This window comes from Balaenoptera musculus, chromosome 4 (genome assembly GCF_009873245.2).
Source record: "Balaenoptera musculus isolate JJ_BM4_2016_0621 chromosome 4, mBalMus1.pri.v3, whole genome shotgun sequence".
Taxonomy (NCBI): Eukaryota; Metazoa; Chordata; class Mammalia; order Artiodactyla; family Balaenopteridae; genus Balaenoptera; species Balaenoptera musculus.
In genome coordinates this window covers 45,874,418-45,887,952 of record NC_045788.1, presented here as the reverse complement: position 1 = coordinate 45,887,952, position 13,535 = coordinate 45,874,418, and the positions used below count along the sequence as shown (strand labels likewise).

The 13,535-nt window shown below is 36.5% G+C and overlaps 1 protein-coding gene across 1 annotated transcript in view; it reads left to right on the top strand.

Moving 5' to 3' along the window:
- WDR49 (WD repeat domain 49) overlaps positions 1-13,535 on the top strand; it is a 156,008-nt gene that overhangs the window by 130,847 nt on the left and 11,626 nt on the right. The window contains 3 exon segments of the mRNA XM_036849652.1: positions 5,866-5,891; positions 5,894-5,974; positions 7,838-7,984. Of these exon segments, the coding sequence (XP_036705547.1) occupies positions 5,866-5,891; positions 5,894-5,974; positions 7,838-7,984 (254 nt within the window).

Sequence of the window (13,535 nt, the reverse complement as noted above, 5' to 3'; positions counted from 1 at the left end):
AGGTTCTGCAAAAGTCATATTACCACTAGAAAATGGGGGGAAAAAGAAATAACTGAAAAAAGTAAATGGGGGAACAAAAACCACAGTGGACATGCATTTTTCTTAATCTATGGCAATATTTGGTTTCTGGATTCACACAAAATTATTCTAATCTAGAAAAATTGTAGATACAATGAATAATTTAGACAATATAACCTTACAGTATTTCTTTATTATGAAAATAATACATGTTCATTAGGAGAAAAATTAGAAATACAAATAAGCAAGAAGAAAAAGATGAAAAGAAATCATTAGCAGCAAAACCACCAATAACACTTAGGTATTTCACTCTTCAGGTCTTGTTCTGAGCATGCTTATACAAATAAACAAATATACATTTTATAAACATGAGGATATAATACACACAGTTTATAACCTGTTTTACTACTTAAAAACATACAGCCAGTACACTTCCGAGTTACTTAATATGAGTATCTACAGACATCAGTACTCGTAATGGCCTCTTAGGAATTTATCACGTAGCTTTTTAAACATTCTCTTCTTTTAAAATATTTAAACTGTTTACAAATTTTAACTGAGAAACATTTATTTAAATACCTTCATGCACACGTGTTAAGAGTACCTGACTGAATTCATCATTACAATAAATTCTTTGAATTGGAGTTGCTGAGTCAAAGTTTTAAAGGCCTCTGTGTCTTGCTAAATTGTCATCCCAATGATGTGAAGGCTCCACCACCAGCAGTATATGGAAATGGCTGTCTCTGAACCAACACTGACTGTTGTCATTGTCTTAAAATTGCCACTCTGATAAATCATCAGTTTTATGTTGTATTTTTTAATTATTTGTGAGAGTAAACATTTTTCACGTTTGTTAATCTTTAATAATTTGATAATGAACTTGAAAGAGGTATCTGATGTCTGCTAGACTAATTCCAATTGAGGCCTTAAGAGAAGCACATCCCAGCCTCTTCTTGAATATATCCTATGGGCTGCACTCACCATCGTGCAGATAGCCTTCTCTGTTATTCAACCACTCTTTATTATAGAAGGGCTCTAATTGTAGGTCGGATCTATCCATTTGTAGGACATGCTTTCATCCGTCTTCATTTTATTCTAGGGCAACAAAGAGCAAATCTACCCCATCTTCTACTATCTGACAAATTTTTCTTTGGCTACCATTAAAAAAATATTTATGGGGAAATGATTATTAGAAACCAGGATAAAATAATTAGATGGGAAATGAAACATATATTCCATTAATTTCTCTGTAAGTTTATATAAGGCAGAAGGTACACTTAAAATTAATGCTCCTTAGAAATATGAAATAATTATGTTCTAAATTCCGTATTATTATTAGATGGGAACTGATATTTAATATTATTTATATGCTGGTGATTATCTAATTATTCTGCCAGTAGAGCTTATGTGAGAAAATAAAATAGGAATATTATAAATATAAAAAATACAAACATAAAATAAAATAAGGGTATTAGAACTGGCTGTAGGGGGTGTTGGAACTCCTGCTTTGAGTGAAAAATATTGTATTATTCTTTCTTAAAGAGATAGTAGCCAATACTTATTGAGTTCTTACCATATTCCAGGCACTGTTCTAGGGTTTTTATGTGTTTAACATTTAATTGTCACTATAATCCTTGGTGATATCTACAATTATAATCTCCATTTCATAACTAGGAAAGAAAGACAGAAAAAAGTTAAGTGATTTACACAACGAACAAGAGGTGAGCCAGGGACCCCAAAGCAGGCATTCTAACCCCAGAGTCAGTACACTTTGCCACTGCTCTATTCTGCCTGCCTGACAAGCAACATGTGACCATATTGAAAAGTTGCTGGTCTCTGAGTCAAGTGATCAAATGTTTTGTCAAGTACCTGCTATGGGTAAGCCACTACTCTAGGCACCTTCACTTTCCTTTAGGGCACTTGGGGACTTGTCACACATCACTCCTCCTTTCTACATCCAGAACCGAGAGATGGCAGATTTAGAGTCTTTCCTTCTCATAGAATTGATGGCAAGGATGCCAGAGCCCATAGTAGGCTCCCTTCTTGCATTACCATATAAGACATTTTTGCAAAAGTTTTAAACTCTATTGTTCCTTATTACATTCTTTAGCTTCTTTGTATTCGACCACTGGGAATATTGGACTCTTAGGAATATTCACCTCTTTCCAGTTCCCTGTACATTTTCTTAGTAACCACTTTCCAAGAAGTCAAATGTCTATGGAAAAGAAGCAATAGGTTGGCCTGTAAATCGAAGTTGATTCTACAGTCTAGTTGTTCATAGAACTGCCCTTTGTCTTGGAGTTTTATCAGTATAGCTCCATTTCCTAGGCAGTCATCTAATTAGTGCAGATTGTTATGACTCTCTAGAAGAGTTTCTCTTACTGTCTGCCTTCCTCTTTCCCTCTGTGGATTAAACTCTTTAGTGCAGATAGACAAAGTCTTTCATTTCATACAAAAGATACTCAGTTTAAATGCCACTGGATGAGAGAGCTGGAAAACAAAGGATCTAAAAGCAGGAAACCATTCAGGGTGTTTGGAGAAAAACTAAGGTCTGGTGTTAACTAGTCCAAAGATAGACCTCCCTCAAACTTTTGCACCTCAGTTTATTTCAGTTTTACTTTTCTGAGGGAAAAAATATATTCTTAACCTAGTAACTGCAAGACCTAACTGCACCGTAATCTACCTTTCTTGCATCCACCACCAACTTCTTATTTTTACAGATTCTCTTACTATTTAAAATGACTCTCTAAGGATACCATCATTCTTGTCTTCAAAGCCCAGATAGTGGCTGAATAAACATGTCTTTTTTTAAAATTAATTTTTATTGGGGTATAGTTGCTTTACAATGTTGTGTTAATTTCTGCTATACAGCAAAGTGAATCAGTTATACATATACACATATCCCCTCTTTTTTAGATTTCCTTCCCATTTAGGTCACCATAGAGCACTGAGTAGAGTTCCCTGTACTATACAGTAGGTTCTCATTAGTTATCTGTTTTATACATAGTAGTGTGTATATGTCAATTCCAAATCTCACAATTCATCTCAAACCCCTTACCCCCTTGGTATCCATATGTTTGTCTCTACCTCTCTCTCTATTTCTGCTTTGCAAATAAGTTCATCTGTACCATTTCTCTAGACTCCACAGATAAGTGATATACAATATTTGTTTTTCTCTTTCTGACTTACCTCACTCTGTATGACAGTCTCTAGGTCTACCAACGTCTCTGCAAATGGCACTATTTCGTTCCTTCTTATGGATGAGTAATATTCATTGTATATATGTACCACATCTTCTTTATCCATTCCTCTGTTGATGGACATTTAGGTTGCTTCCATGTCCTGGCTATTGTAAATAGTGCTGCAATGAACATTGGGGTGCATGTATCTTTTGGAATTATGGTTTTCTCCAGGTATATGCCCAGGAGTGGGATTGCTGGGTCATATGGTAGTTCTATTTTTAGTTTTTTGAGGAACCTCCATACTGTTCTCCATAGTGGCTGTATCGATTTACATTCCCACCAACAGTGTAAGAGAGTTCCTGTTTCTCCACACCCTTTCCAACATTTATTGTTTGTAGATTTTTGGATGATGACCATTCTAACTCAAATGAGGTGATACCTCATTGTAGTTTTGATTTGCATTTCTCTATTAATTAGTGATGTTGAGCATCTTTTCATGTGTTTGTTGGCCATTTATCTGTATGTCTTCTTTGGAGAAATGTCTGTGTAGATCTTCTGCCCATTTTTTGATTGGGTTATTTGTTTTTTGATATTGAGCTGCATGAGCTGTTTGTATATTTTGGAGATTAATCCTTTGTCAGTTGCTTTGTTTAAAAATATTTTCTCCCATTCTGAGGGTTGAATAATATGTCTTATTCATGGGAGATAGTATGTTGTGAGGGAGATCGTTCCAGTGTGATTTGGGGAAAAGCTGCTACCTACCATCAGTCTTTTGGATGGCAAAGGTTTCCTTAAAAAAAATCTATAATTCCGAATAATTTATGTAGATACACCCCCCAATCAAGGAGGTAGAGCTTAACTCTCCTCTTCATCTTCCTTAAGTGTAGACTGTGCTTGGAAACTTGCCTCCAGAGAGTAGTGTATAGACAGGAAGGGAAAAAGTAACTGCAGAAACTTGGGAAACACAACCTTGGCCAGGTGATAAAGTTAACATCAACAGTGGTAAGTCAGGTTGATAGCCTGTGCCCTTGATAAGATACAATGAGAATAGCACTTCATCTCTGTTATCTTCCTCCCAAGAACCCATAATCCTCGTGTAACCATAAGAAAAACATCAGACAAACCCAAATTGAAGGAGATTCTACGAAAAAAATGACTGATATTTCTTAAAATTGTCAAGGTCATCTAAAACAAGGCAAGTCTGAGAAATTATCATAGACCAGAGAAAACTAAGGAGTCAGAAAACTAAATGTAATGTGGTATCCTGGGATAGAAAAAGGACATTAGGAAAAGCTAGGAAAATCCTAATAAAATACTAATTTTATTAGGATCAATACTAATAAATACTAATAAATACTAATAATACTAATAAATACTAATAATACTAATAAATACTAATTTATTTTATTGATCCTAATTTTATTAGGATCAATACTAATAAATACTAATAAATACTAATAATACTAATAAATACTAATAAATACTAATAATACTAATAAATACTAATACTAATACTATCAGTATTGATTGTGACAAAGGGTAATATAAGATGTTAACAACAGGGAGAATTGGGTGAGGGGTATACCAGAACTCTGTACTATCTTTGCAACTTTTCTGTAACTCTAAAACTACTCTAAAATGAAACTTTTACATTTAAGCTCATTTGGGTTTGGGAGATACAGTCAACTAGGGGAGAGGAAAAGGAAGGAGGGAAATAAACATTTATTAAATACTATTATTTATTAGACACATCGCTGAGCATTCATCCATCTTATCTCCTTTAAAATCACAGTAAGAATCTCATACAGAGCAGGAAATTGAGGCTGAGAGTATAGGAAACATCTCAAGGTTCTATAGCTACTCAGTGTGTAGCAAAATAGGGAATAAAGGTTAAGGGCAGCAGTAATCACAAAGGGTTAAAGGGTGCAAGGAAAGGAGGCAGAAGGGAGAGGGCAGGCCCCATGGCTCTCAATGATTTTGTGAAAAATAGGTATGTTTTCTGGCCTGAGGCTTCCAAGAGAATAATAACAATTTTTGGAAACATGGCTTGTAGCTGTTAAGGTTGAGGTCTGTGACAGTGAATGTTAAATATATTTGAGACCATTTCCTGTTTTCTGACTGGAATTATATACAACTATGGAATGGTTTCACTTCCTGTGTTTTATTGATAAAAGCTTTTCCTGTGGATTCAAGCTAATCTAAAGTTTTCCTATCGATTCATATAACAAGCCTCAAAAGCACTGAACTTTTTTTTTCTTTTTGCATCTTGGATACCATAAATGAAGATCCAGGCATAACACTGGATAAAAGAGCTTTTGACACATACCACTGATTAGCCCATATAACTTACACACAGGGCAAGGATAGTGTGCATGTCTGTGGCATTTTCTTCTTCATAGTTTTTTCTCTGACCTTCCAGTTTTTATGGGACAGGACCTTTGCTTAACTAGCTTCTCCTCCTTCGTGGCTCTTACACTTTTATACCATCACCTGGCTAGTAGGCATTTTATTCAAAGATATAACTTGATTAGTGTAAACAATTGTCACTACTTAGGTCCACAGGATAGAGATTTTTTTTTGTTAAAGGTGTATATTTATAGCCAGAAAGTGTCTGTTCATCCTTTGTGGTTGATATTTTGTTTCATCATAAATTATTTTCTTCCAGTGTCAGACCATCAGAAGTTATAAATTTAGGTATGAATATAAGGAAAGAAATGTTTGTAAGAAAAAAACACATAACCTTTACAATGGTGAAGTTATAAAAAAATCATTCAGTAAGTAATCACTGTTGATATATTTTTATCATGTTATTATTTTATAGATTGGTATGAAGAAAACAAGTAACTACTCTATGTGCCAGGGATGTTGGTGTTCCTTAATAAATCTGAAAGTAAGCTCTTGTGATCTCATTTTAACAAAGGAGGAAAGCGAGGCTCAGAGATATTAAGTGACTTGTCCAAGCCTTCAGAGTGTACAATAGGCAGAAGTATAAGGTCTAAACCAGAAAACATGTGGAAAATGCCCACTATAGTCTCCAAAACAGAGTTGGCACAGGATGTTAATTCTCTCTCCTAAGTGTTTAAAAGATAAAAATAAAATTAAAACTATTTTTGTTCTCAGAAAGCCCAAAGCCACACAGAACAACGTATTTGTTTAGTTGTGACTGACCAGAAAAAAACTGTAAAAAAAGTAATTGAAACAAAAGAATTGTTATCATACTGAAGTGTGTTATTTAGAAGAGTACTGAGAATCGTTCTCGAAGCTCCATCATATAACGAGAATATTTCACTCACTACAAATCTTTTGTCAACTTATGTCCAAGGGGAAGCTGCACTTTCACAGAGCAAATGTGCTCGTTTCTGTTGAAACTTTGCTGTCAAAATGTTCATTATTATTTGTTAATATTCAATGCATATTTATAAACTAATCTACTCTATAGGGGTTTTGTCATGATTACATGAGAAAATATATGTGAAGCACTTAGTGTCTGGCATATTGTAGAAACTCAATACAGTTTTATTAGTAATATTATTTATTATTATTATACCTTGGAGCACAACTTTTAGAGTGAAATATACTTGAGTTGATGTCCAAGGCCTACCATTTACCAGTTATGTAAATTCAGGCAAGTTACCAAAGCATCTTGAGCCTTGATTTCCTCATCTGTCAAAAGGGCATAATGACACTTTACAGGTTGTGAAGATTTCTCCTTTGGTTTAATATAACACATTGGTTCCCAAAGTACGTTCCCTGGTCTACCAGCATCAGCATCACTGGGAATTTAGGTACATTCTGGGGCCCCATCCCCACCCAACTAAGTTAGAAACGGGAATGGTGCAAGTGGTTTGTGCTTTGATAAGCCCTGCAGATGATTCTGATGCCTGGTACAGTTTGAGAACCACTGACATGGCACATGACTTGTCTCGGAGCAGGTGCTCATTACCTGTTAGTTTACTTTTCCTAGATACTGAGCCACCACAATGACAAAAGCACGGACAGTTTTTACCTTCACAGAGCTAACAGTTAAACAAACATAGAATCACATCTTGAATTAAGTTTTTGTAGACTTCCATTCCATTATCCATTTATCCCATGAAACAAAAAGAAGACTTTTTAATTTTGTCCAAGACTTTGCCTGTAAGGGCATAATTAAGAGTCTTCCTTCCCATTATCTCATTGTGTGCATCATAGATACAATAATAAAGAGCTGGTTTACATTTTAGCAAAATGAAAATGAACCTGCAAACTCAAAATTTTAGATATGTTGTTAAATGCTGAAAAATAGATTCCATCTCACAAAGCCTACAGTTTTCTTGCAGATAACAGAGAAACTGGAGCTTTTCCAAAACTGCAGAATACTCATTTTCAAGGGAAAATAGCAAAGAATACACAATGAAAAATAAATGAATGGGGAGCCTTGAGTTTCTTTTGGTCCCTTTGCATAAAGGGACCATGGATTTATCTTGAACAGCTGTGTTTATAGGGTTTGCTGATCTGCAGCTGTACCAGCTGAGTAACAGGGAGGTTAGAATTTTTTTTAAAAAGTTAACTTGGAAATGTGCTAGCTCTTTCTGAGGAATTAATGATATTATACTTTTTTTTTTTTCCATCCTCCCTTAAAACCTGCCGTTGTAAAGGCGGTTTTAGGTCATTAAGCATTGGAAACTTGAAAGAACTACCTGAAGTGAATAAACCAGCTTTTCTTCTAGACCCTGAGAAATACTTTAGGGAAGAGCCAGAGGAGGAATGTCCCCAAATTCCAGAGCTTCCATCACTTTCTGAAAGTAAGTCCTCAACCATCATACCACGTCCACCCTCTCTCCCCACGAAACTCAACCAATGAAGAAAACAAAGTAGAAAAGCAGGAAAGTAACACGGGTTTGCCTTGTAGGTTGCAGTGAAATGAAGTGTGGTTTGACTGCTAAGATTTATAGCTCAGCTGCCGATCTGTGTTCTCAGAAAGCACAGCCAACAGGCCAAAATACATAAGAGGAATATTTTTGTTTTGCCACTTTTCTGAAGTCAGAATGCCATGAATATATATCATGAGTCTGCTATGAACGAGAACCCATTCCCCCCAATAATCTTACTTTTCAGATCTGATACCAGAGAAAGAGGTATCCTAAGGCAGCTTCAGAACAGAATCTCTGACAATCTGGTTTTGTTCTTTTCATGTGAAACACTATAAATAGCAGCTACTTAAAGTGTATTGTCTTAGAGCCTTCCAGCTGTTGTGCTAGGCTAATATGATGAGTCGACAAGAAAGCTTAATTTAGAAAACAGAAGTGAATGATCTCCGAGGATTTGGAAACAAGATGTGCAAAAGAATGCTCTATTTTTCGCACTGGTATAGGCTTCCGAGTGTCTAAGAATTTGAAGAGTAATTTCTGTACAAACATCCTACCAGCAAAGAGGGACCTGACGGGAGTGCAGGCGACACAACCTGTTACTCAGCGAGGCACTCAGAAAGCATATGGACACTGCAGGGAACTCATTTAAAATAATTAATGAAAAGAGAAGTTTTTCAACTTGTAACAGTCAAAAGATCAGAACTGCACTCGAACCATCTGAGATCTGTGGTTTCTAAACTTTTCAAATCCTCTGAGATGGGGGTTCAACATCATCCTTGAGAAATAATAACCCTTGTAGGAGGGAGGCATTTATGTCTACACTTGGGGAAGTTTAAGCCTCTTGTCTCTGCTTGGTTCCTTATAACAGCTGGTCAACTTTCTTTTTTTTTTAATTCCACTTGTAAACAAGGTACAGCTGTCATTTCTCACCGCTATATTTCCAGTCTAATTATTATCAGCTTCCTTTGCTTTTTCTCAGTTTCTCTTTTCTAAATCTATAATCGTTCATTTGCTCTCAGGAGGATCGTCTATGATATCTTCTCATTTCTTCTAAAAACATGAATCCACAAACGTTAGGGCTTTAAATAACCTTTAGTGCATCTGACTGGGCTTTCAGTCTATCAGCCTACTGCTTTTTCCCCAGGATGATTCATCTTCAAGAATAAAGATGGAGAGGACTTATCTTGTCCTGCTGAGTCACAGACAGAAGAGAATGTGGGGAACAGACAGTAAGAAAAGATCCAGGGAGCCAGAACCAAGTGTAAAGACAGTCCAGACAGAGAACATGCACACAGGAGGAAACCAAGATGGAGCAAGGAGTCAGAATAGAGGCAAGAGAAATAGGAGAGAAGGAGACTGCAGAAGCTGGAGAGCCAAGAAGTGGGAGAGAGCAAGGTTGAGGGCAGCAAATGCCTCTCCTCAGCCCTGGGAGCTCCTGTTTCTGTGAGGAGCCTTGCATGTTCTGCAGCAGGAGAATTCTCCTTCATCTGCAGATAAATTCTCCTCATGGGCAGGGAGGATGTGTAGGGGAAGTTGGGGGTGAACGGCTGGTTGGGAATACTGAAAATACAAAAAAAACTCTAATACATTTTCAAAGAGAATTTTTTCTCCTGGATTTCTTAATATAAAATTTTCCTATAATTTCCACACCATTTAAAAAAGATGTTTTCTCTCTTTTGCTTTTCTACTTTCTTCTTCAGCTTTTCTTCCTTTGCTCCCTTTTATATATTTCCACTCATCTGCCTTCTCTGCAAGTGAAAATATTTCCTTTTTTAAGAAGTTTCACCGACTTGAGGGAGAGACAGATGTAAACTACTGAGGACAACAGAATGCATGACACGTGCCACCACAAATGAGGTTCTGTGGAAGCATCAGGGAAGAAGGCAGATTAACTCTGCCTGGGGCATAAGAAGGAATTAGTGGAAGTCACCTCTGAGCTGGGGCTTAAAATGAGTAGGAGTTCAAAGGGTGAGGGAGAAGAAGAGGAAGTCAAGATCAAGGAAACATAAGGAAAGACGCATTGTGGATGAAGTAGGGCAGGAGTCCAAATGATTCCAAGCTGGCTGCAGTGGGTGACTTCAGATGGTGCCACGTTGACTGAGTTTGACACAGATGAATAGAGTTGAGTTTGGAATGTGCTGAGTTTGAGGTACTGGTGTGCTATTTAGAAATAAAGATCTGGAGAATGGGAGAGGATGGTAACATGCTCTGCATAATAGCAGTCTTCAAATAGCTGATGCAGAAATCATGTTTGCTCATGTGTTTATTTAGCCTTCCTGGTGAATATTGAATGCCTTCTCTGTGCTGACCCTTGTGCTGGGTGGTAGAGGCACAGAGCTGACGTGTAGAGGTACAGCTTTCAAAGCTCTTGAAGACTAGTTGAGGGAACTAGATTAGGAAACCATTATGTTTTACATCAAAGGCTATAATAGAGATAAGCACTGGGTACTGTGGGATCACGTGGAGGTTCATAGATGATTTTTCAGAGAAACCAGATTGTGCCTGAGCTAGATATTAAAAGTTAAATTGATATTAGTTAGGTAAGGAAAAAGAGGGACGATATTTCTGGCAAAGGAACAGTATATGGATGGTGTACTAAGGGAGCTATGAGTAGTCCCAGATGGCTGGGTTCTAGAAGGGACATGATGAGAATTAAGGCCAGAGAGGTAAATGGGGGCCAAATCATGGAGCATCTGGTATACTGTGTTAAGGACTTTGGTATTTATTTTACCAGAAATGAGGAACCATTGGAATGTTTTAGTCAAGTATTCTGAATTATCCCATTTTATCTCTTCTATTAATTGTTCAGTTTGTAGATCTCTTTGTGTTAGCCTTTTAGTGATTACTCTAGAGGTTACAGTACTTTATTTCTTTTCGGGGTACTAGGCTTCCATCTGAGATTATTTTCCTTTATTCAGAAGAAATTTCTGCAGTATTTCTTATAATGTTGGTCTGCTGGTGAGTAATTTTCCCAGCTTTTATGTGTCTGAAAAATGCGTTTATTTTATTTTGACTTTGGAAAGATTTTTTCACTGGGTTTAAAACCCTAGATAGCAGTTTTTTTCAACTCTTTAAAGATACCATCCCATTGCTTCCTTGCTCCTATAGTTCCTGTTTAAAATTCCACTCTTCATATTATTGTTGCTTCTTTGAATGCAATCTTTTTTCTGGCTGCTTTACAGATTTTTTTCTTTATCCTTGTTTTTTAGCAGTTTTATCACAGTGGGCATAAATATGCTTTTCTCTGTATATATACTGCTTGGGGTTGATAGGAATCCTTGAATACATCTTTCTTCAATGTTGAATAATTCTCAGCTATTATCTTTTCAAATATTGTTTCTTTCCTGTTCCCACTCTCCAGTCCTTCTGGGACTGCAATTACACATACGTTGGATTTTCATCATATCACAAACATTTCTTATGTTCTTCTCATTTTTCCATTTTATTTTCTTCTCTGGGCTTCATTTTGGATATTTTATATTGACTTATCTTTGCATTCACTAGTCCTGTCTCTTTTGCCAGTCTCTTTTAAACCCATGATATCAGTTCCCAATTTCAGATTTTATATGTATATGTGTGTATATATATATGTATATATATTTCTAAAATGCCATTTGAATCTTGTTTATATATATTCTAATACTCAGTTGAAATTACTTCTGTTTTCATCCATTTTGTCCAAATTTTCTCTCTGTTTTCTTTAACATATTTATAATAATTTAAAAGTCCTGGCCTGCTAACATCAGTATCTGGGTGATCCTTGGATCTGTTTCTAACGTCTTATTTTTTCCTCTTGGTTATTGGTCACATTTTCCTTCTTTCTTGCAAGTCCTGTAATTTCTGTATAATTTTTTATTATATGACAGAAATTATGTGTTAAAGATCTACAGATAATGAACTTAATGTTTTTCCTCTGAGGCAGTGCACCCTTTCCTTAGCTGGACAGAGAGCATGAAGGGTGGATCATGTTAATCCAATTAGGGATGGAGTTCGGTCAGTGCTGGGTTATGGCTTTGGTTAGACTTCGTTTACTTTCAGTTTCAAATGTTTGTTTTAGGCCTCTCCCTGTAGTGGAATACTGTGACCGCAGGAAACATTAAGCTGCCTCCCCAGTCCAATCCACAGCCTCCCACACTACCCCAGCACTCAGAATATGTCCTGTGGGGAACCCTGGCCACAGTTATAAAGTTGCTCCAAATTCCAGTCCATCACACCAACCCACATAGTCATCAAAAGCTCTTCTGATTTTCCCTTCCCTTAGAAAATCTCTCTGTCTATGGCAAGCCTGTTTCTTAGCAATGCCCAGACATGATTAATCCCCAAAGGTAAGAAATGATTTGGCAATCTCAGCTCATCTGAGAATGGTTCTACTATCTCATGAATTTTAATTTGATAATATTTGTTTTCACAGCTCTCTGAAGGCTTTAAGAATATTATTTCTGTAATTTACCTTTTTTTTTTTTTTCTATCTGGTGCAATGAGAAGGAAGACCTGCCACTACTTATTAAATCCTATCCAGAAACAAAATTCCTGTTGAAATGTTTAAGCAGGCAAGTGACATGACCAGATTTGCATTCTAGAAAGCTTTCTGGAAACTGTGTAGTTGATGCATTATAGTGGGGCTAGACTGAAGGCAGTGTATGTATTAGAGTGGTGGGAACTTGTTGTATGACGCAGCTATCTTCTTTTGAATTTTCACTTTGCCTTCTACTAGATGTTTATATCTGGATAAATTAAATAAGCTACAAAGTCTCAGTTTTCTCATCTGTAAAATGGGGCTAATGGTACCTGCTTCTTGGAGTTGTGTGGGTTAATTTTAGCACAATGACTAGCACATAATAAGCACTCATAAATGGTAACTATTATTATTTTGAAGATAAGGGGACCCTAGAAAGGAAGTAACTATTAATTTGAGAAGTGTTACAGAGATAGAATTTAAAGGATTTTGTGCCCTGATGAGATGTTAAGACATGTATGACTATCAGGTTTCCAGCCCAGATAACTATGTCAAAGAGAGACAATTACTGAGAGAGGAAATATAGGAGGAGAAGATGATTTAGAGTTAGTTTTCAGAATATGTTGAGTCGGAAGTACCTGTGGGACATCTACCAAGAAAAGCTAACACTTTTCCAAGAAACTGACTACAGTAGGGAGGAAAGAAAAAGAAAGGTAACTGAAGAGCAACTATAGTCAGCAGCAACTACAGTCAAGGCATGTTTTAGAATTAATTTTATTTTTCAGTTCATTTTTTCTTCCGATTTTAGATATAATATATGCACAGTATAGAACATTGGCCAGTAAGCAGCAAAGAGAATTCTAAAGAACACAGGAATAGAAGATCTAAAGAGAAGCCACGACTCCCAGGCCTGAGATAGACCAGGGAATATGCCCACCTAAGCTAGGGCAGAGACCCAGACCTTGTGCAAGAGGGCTTATCGCTGTCTTGCCACCTGGCAAGGTGGCAGAGCTGCTGCAGATGGAACTT